This window comes from Pipistrellus hanaki (genome assembly GCF_964339955.1).
Source record: "Pipistrellus hanaki genome assembly, chromosome: X".
In the NCBI taxonomy this organism is placed as follows: Eukaryota; Metazoa; Chordata; class Mammalia; order Chiroptera; family Vespertilionidae; genus Pipistrellus; species Pipistrellus hanaki.
Window position 1 is genome coordinate 12,760,320 of NC_140524.1, and position 6,791 is coordinate 12,767,110.

The 6,791-nt window shown below is 55.4% G+C and overlaps 1 protein-coding gene across 1 annotated transcript; it reads right to left on the minus strand.

The window, feature by feature from the left end:
- Positions 1-239: 239 nt before the first annotated feature.
- Positions 240-6,521, minus strand: GPR50 (G protein-coupled receptor 50; the record flags this gene model as incomplete). Its single annotated transcript, XM_084870902.1, has 2 exons — positions 6,326-6,521; positions 240-1,804 (listed from the first exon to the last, which is right to left on the minus strand). Exons 1-2 carry the CDS (start codon positions 6,510-6,512, stop codon positions 240-242), a joined length of 1,752 nt encoding a protein of 583 aa, XP_084727028.1. The 5' UTR covers positions 6,513-6,521.
- Between the last annotated feature and the right edge of the window lie 270 nt (positions 6,522-6,791).

Consider the following 6,791-nt stretch of genomic DNA (forward strand, 5'->3'; position numbering starts at 1 on the left):
GATGGCAATTTGGCTTCTAAAATAGCAAGTACACACACAACACACACACACACACACACACACACACACACACACACTAGTATGTGATACAAGAGAGTATGCGTGAATGATGGAATTAGCTTACAACACGGCTGTGAGTCAGTGTTTGCGTGCCTTTCTATATTTAAATGCAGTGAGGATACATAGGCTAGACACACTTGAAAGTGGACCATTGCTTGGCCACCCACTAAGAGCATTTTTCATATGGCCATTTCATAAGAATCAACATCAAGAACCACAACATCACGGTAATCAATGTTGTCAGTGGTGACAACAGTGGAATCAAGAGGGTGAGTGGTGGCAGTAGGCTTGAGGGAGCCAGTGGCAGGACTGGAGAGAGGTTCAGGGCGATTAGTAACTTCACACTTAAGGTGTCCAACAGCAGTGGTCTCAGGGTAGCAGGACATAGTGAGCTCAGAGTGTCCAGCAGCAGAGGGCTGAGGATAACCAATGATGGCAGGCTTGATGTGGCCAGTGGTGAGTATAGGGTGGCTGGTGGCAGGGCTGAAGAGTCTCTCGGAGGGGCTTCCAGTAGGGATTTTGTGGCCAGGGATAGGCTTGGGGTGGCTGGAGGCAGGCTTGAAATAAACAGAGTCAGCCCTCAAATGAACAGAGGGAGGCTTGAAATGGACATAGTCATCTTTGAAATGGACAGAGGCCTGCTTGCGGTGGACAGTGGCAGACTTGGGGTGACCAGAGGCGAGCTTGGAGTGGCTAATGACAGACTTGTGGGGGTCAGAAACAGATTTGTGGTAGGCACAGTCAGGCCTGGAGTGAACAGAGACTGGTGTAAGGTGGCCAGAAGCACGCTCAGGTTGGTCAGCTGCATTACCAGGTAGTGGAACACGCAGGACCCTCATTGGTATTTCCTCCAGAGCAGCACGGTCTTGTCCACGGGCTTGTTCTCGAGCTTGGTCAAGGGCAGGAGCACGGGCATGGGCACGGGCCAGGCCACCGGCCTCCCACATCTCACGTATATCATGTATGACACCAGAGAAGAAGAGAATAGGGTGCCGAATAATATGGAAGATGGTCCAATATTCTCTTCGGAAATTCTCATTGAGCAGCCCATAGATCAGAGCGTTGAGGCAGCTGTTGAAGTAGGCCAAGAAGTGGGCTGCAAGATAAAGCCAGCTGGGGATCTTGCTTGCTACCTGTTTTGGGTTGAAGGCCACCAAGACAGTGAGCACATTGACAGGGAACCAGCACACTGCAAAGAGGAGGAAGATCACGAACATGGTCAGAAAATTGTGAGCCTCGGCAAATTGGTTGTCAGGATTTTGCACAGCGGGGTCACGGGCTGCCAGCACTTTCATCCAGATCCTCACGTAGCAAAAACCCACGATGAGCAGAGGGAGGACAAAGTGGATACAGACGATGGTCACGGCAAAGATGGGGTTGTTCAGATAGTTGAAGATGCAGGTGTAGGTGCGAGGATCATACTCTATGGTGCCAACGTACATGTTGGGCAGGACAGCCAGGATGGTCATGATCCAGGTGACCACCAGGTAAATGCAGGTGTTGCGCACACTGAAGATCCGCTCATATTGGAGGCTGTGACAGATGTAGCAGTAACGATTGATGGCAATTGCCATGATATTGAAGATAGAGCCAACCACACTCAGCCCTGTGATAAATGCGACCACCTGGCACTGTAGCTTGCTCAGATCCCAGCCTCCGATGGCCATGGCGTGCAGCATCATAGGGTAGGGGTAAATGGCCACCAGCATATTAGCCACCGAGAGGCTGACCACAAAGATGTTACCTGAAAAGCACATTCGGGGAGGGAGAGGTGGAAAGACAGAGAAGAATGAACGATTAAGTATGAAAAACTACACAAGTTTACACTCGAGGAATTTTGACAATTAGAATTCTAGAATTCTTTCAATGAAATACAGTTGTGTTTTTCTTTTTATTTACAAACACCTCCCAGGTGATTCTGATGCACAGTCAGGTTAGAGAGACCGGTTCTTTGTCCACATTATTTCTCCAAAAAGCAGTAAATACAAAAGCCCCTTGAGGAGCCCTTCACACTCACACAGCGACACAAAGAGACAGTTTTAGACAAAAGCAAAATGCAAACGTGTGTGTGTGTGTGTGTGTGTGTGTGTGTGTGTGTGTGTTTTCCTGGGGGTAGTGTTGGGAGAGATGGGAAAGGGTGGTGGAGGTGAGCTAGATCAAGCTGTTGTAGGAAGCAGGATGGCAAGTGGGGGGAGGGAGAGATTGGAGTAATGTCGGGAAGCTTCCATACCCTGCACCCCCCCAAAATTAGACCTCTGCCTTCTCTAGCCTAGCACTGCAATCCTAATGCAAATAAGTCCACAGAGAACTGTCGTTTTCTTAGGCAGTCTTTCCCAGCGGAATTAGACAAGAATCTAAGACTCAGCTTAGAAAATTTATTATTTCCGATATAACATAAGAATAAAAGCTGAGGGGAAGAGAGGGAACCCTGTAAAATTTAGTCTGAGACCAAAGAAATTGTGAGTAGGGCTTTTTTTTTTTTAATTAGGAAAATCCTTCAAGGATTAGCATAAGTGCATACTTGATGCCTGCCCAGGCTCTGAGCGCACAAGCACATTCGCCACCCTGCACCAGGCATTGCTAAACAGGAAAGTGAGGGGGGGGGGGTAGGGGTTGGACTCCAGTTTCATAGGGCGGTAGGAAAGGGAAGGAAGGGAAGGAAGGAAAGGAAGGAAAGGAAGGAAGGGAAGGTAGGGAATGAAGGAAGGAAAGGAAGGGAAGGAAGGAGGGAGGGAAGGAAGGAAGGAGGGAGGGAAAGAAGGAGGGAAGGAGGGAAGGGAAGGAAGGAAGGGAAAGAAGGAAGGAAGGAAAGAAGGAAGGAAGGAAAGAAGGAAGGAAAGAAGGAAGGAAAGAAGGAAGGAAGGAAGGAAGGAAGGAAGGAAAGAAAGAAAGAAAGAAAGAAAGAAAGAAAGAAAGAAAGAAAGAAAGAAAGAAAGAAATTTAAATAGAAGCCAAATGAAGGCAGAACGCTCTTTCTCTGGAAACACCTCATTGCTAATTAGCCCTTGTTTCGCAAAAACACTGCACTTCATCTGGGACTGGGGGGGGGGGGGGGGGGAATGAGTATTTTTTCAAAGAACAAAGGAATGCTCCTCTGCCTCCTCAAGCTGACTGGCGCTGCCAGGGCGATTAGCCTCGGTGCTTTCCACCCAAGAGGATTTTTCTAGGGTTTCCCTCAAAGTAATGAATTAGGCGAAGGGAAGCGGGAAACAGAGAGGGCAAAGCCTTAAAAACAAAGCCACCCAGCCATGAAAATCTTTACGTGAATTATAGAAGGAGAGGAAGGAGAAAAGGAAAGGGAGGAAGAAAATTAAAGAAAAGAAAAATGGGCTTCTCAGGTGACCCTGGGCTGGGTGGTTCTGCCCCTCGGGGACCGGACTTGTAAAGGTGAGGTCAAGGGTGTGGTCCGCATCCCCAGGGGATGAAGGGGAAGTCAAACTCATCCACCACAGTTTAGAGGAAAACTTTTAATGATTCCGTGCCCTCCGCTGCATTTTGAAACTTGCGCGCTGTTTCTGATTCTTTGACCCAGCAAAAGAATCCCCCAGAGACTGATTACCTTCTCCCTAGCGCCTTGACTCCCAAGTCTAGTGGATATTCGAACCCCTCCGACACCACCACCCGCTTCCATCTTTTTGCAATACCACCCGGGGGTCCCAGAGAGAACCTGGCCGGAGACACCCCCCCCCCCCAGCGCTGGTCCCTCCCTTCCATGGCCCGAGGGCAGCGTTTGGAGGGCAGCGCTGGTCCCTCCTCTTTCCCTCTGAACCATCTCCCAACCCAACCTGCAAAGCGGGTTCACAGCTTCGCAATGTTTGCCGCCTGTACCCCCAGCCCAGGTCTCAGCCCTCAGCATCTTCCTGCGCCTCTCCGCCTCTCCGCGCGCGCAGTCCTTGTAGCCGCCGGCTCCCTTCTCTGAGCACCGGCTGGCAAAGCGGGAGCACCGCTTTGCAATGTTTGCCGCCTGTACCCCCAGACCTGGGCTGGGGGTACAGTCTCAGCCCCCAGCATCCTCCTGCGCCTCTCCGCGCGCGCAGTCCTTGTAGCCGCTGGCTCCCTTCCCTGAGCACCGGCTGGCAAAGCAAGTTCACCACTTTGCAATGTTTGCCTCCTGTACCCCCAGCCCAGGTCTCAGCCCTCAGCACCCTCCTGCCCCTCTCCGCGCGCGCAATCCTGCTAGCCGCCGGCTCCCTTCCCTGAGCACCGGCTGGCAAAGCGGATTCACCGCTTTGCAATGTTTGCCTCCTGTACCCCCAGCACCCTCCTGCCCCTCTCCGCGCGCGCAATCCTGCTAGCCGCCGGCTCCCTTCCCTGAGCACTGGCTGGCAAAGCGGGAGCACCGGCTGGCAAAGCGGGTTCACCGCTTTGCAATGTTTGCCGCCTGTACCCCCAGCCCAGGTCTCAGCCCCCAGCACCCTCCTGCCCCTCTCCGCGCGCGCAATCCTGCTAGCCCCTGGCTCCCTTCCCTGAGCACTGGCTGGCAAAGCGGGAGCACCGGCTGGCAAAGCGGGTTCATCTCTTTGCAATGTTTGCCGCCTGTACCCCCAGCCCAGGTCTCAGCCCCCAGCACCCTCCTGCCCCTCTCCGCGCGCGCAATCCTGCTAGCCGCCGGCTCCCTTCCCTGAGCACCGGCTGGCAAAGCGGATTCACCGCTTTGCAATGTTTGCCGCCTGTACCCCCAGCCCAGGTCTCAGCCCCCAGCACCCTCCTGCCCCTCTCCGCGCGCGCAATCCTGCTAGCCGCCGGCTCCCTTCCCTGAGCACTGGCTGGCAAAGCGGGAGCACCGGCTGGCAAAGCGGGTTCATCTCTTTGCAATGTTTGCCGCCTGTACCCCCAGCCCAGGTCTCAGCCCTCAGCACCCTCCTGCCCCTCTCCGCGCGCGCAATCCTGCTAGCCGCCGGCTCCCTTCCCTGAGCACCGGCTGGCAAAGCGGGTTCACCTCTTTGCAATGCTTGCCGCCTGTACCCTCAGCCCTCAGCACCCTCCTGCGCCTCTCCGCGCGCAGTCCTTTGAGCAACCGGCTACCTTCTCTGAGCACCAGCTGGCAAAGCGGGAGTACCGGCTGGCAAAGCGGATTCACCGCTTTGCAATGTTTGCAGCCTGTACCCCCCAGCCCAGGTCTCAGCCCCCAGCACCCGCCGGCGCCTCTCCGCGCGCGCAGTCCTGCGAGCAGCCGGCTCCCTTCTCTGAGCACCCGCTGGCAAAGAGGGTTCACCACTTTGCAATGTTTGCCGCCGCCGCCGGTACCCCCAGCCCAGGTCTCAGCCCCCAGCACCCTCCGGCGCCTCTCCGCGCGCGCAATCCTGCTAGCAGCCGGCTCCCTTCCCTGAGCACCGGCTGGCAGCAAAAGAAGTCTCACTCGCCCGCTCAAACAGGTCCCGGCTCCCCCTCACGCTCCAGACTCGCTGAGCCCATCACCACCCTCCTGAGCACTTCTGCAACTCTCCGGCAATCCCGTCTTCGGTCCAACCCCAGGCTCCCGAGCATCACATCAGCCCGGCACTGCGACCCCCAGTACCTTGCATACGGATTTGGGGATCTCCGCTGCCTCTTCCTTCGCTGCCGCAGCCGGCTGCGCCCCGCCTGCCTCTCGCCTCTCTCCACCGCGCGCCCTGGGACAGGCGGATGGAGCTCGGCTCCCGCGCGCTCAGACCAACCTGTTCCATACTCAGGTTCAGGGGGTCTGTGCTCCGCTCTCCTGAGCTACCCAGGCACCCTGGATCCCAGGTCCCGGGAGAGTGGGGACTTGGTCCCCCAAAGACGCGGCTGTTGTGCTTCCTCTGGTAAGCGCCGCGCAGCCCGCGCAGCCGGCAGCCGCTAGAACTTAACTTTCCCAGAGCGGAGCGGAGCTGGGGAGCGGGTCTCAGCCCCGCTGCTCTCCCGCGTCCATTTCGGCTCCGCGCGGCCACCTCAGTGGCATCCAGCTCCGCCTGTTGTCCACAGGTGGTTGCCGGACTCTCCGTTACAGTGCCGCGGTCCTCCGCATCTGGTCCCTGACAGGCAGGACTAGCAGGCAAACCGCCACACAGCGCGAGCTTTGCACTTGGCTTCCCAAAGCTAAATCTCTGAGCTCCCGCCGCCTGGAAAAGCGCTAAATTTATGGGACCCGTGCATAACATCACCCGCTAAGATTCTCAGGAAATTGGGAGCAGAGACATTCACTGTGAGAGCTTGTCCATAGATTCCCTGTTCCAAGCGCACAAACTAACGCCATAGGTGTTGCTAGTGGCTGCCTGCTGGATAGAGAGAAGGAAGGGTAGCTTACCAGAATTCCGGAGCTTCTTGCTCTTCCCCACAGCCAAAATCACCAAGGAGTTCCCAGTGAGGTCTGTGACGACGGTGACAACCATTAAGCAGAACATTAAAGTGATTAGTGCTGGAGGGTAGTTTGGCTGTGGCAGCTTACAGCCTATACAGCCATATGGGGTGGGGACTGCCAAGGTAGGCACCATGTTGCTGCCAGAGACCGTTAGGATCTCCCAGGCAGTCCAGAAAGCGAACACCTACTCTGTCACCGGGAGCTGCTTCGAAGAGCTGCTTCCTCTCTGAGAAACAGAGAGCAAATGACAGCGTGCTGCCCCCCTCCCAGTAGAGCTCTTAAAGCCTCTAGAGGGGCCTAGCCCCACCCCAAATCCCACCCCCTGGCCAATCAGACCTTCCTGACCACCCCTGCTTTAGTCACCACCTCCTCTTGGACAAATCCACATTGAGGTGTCATCTTGCTTCTGACT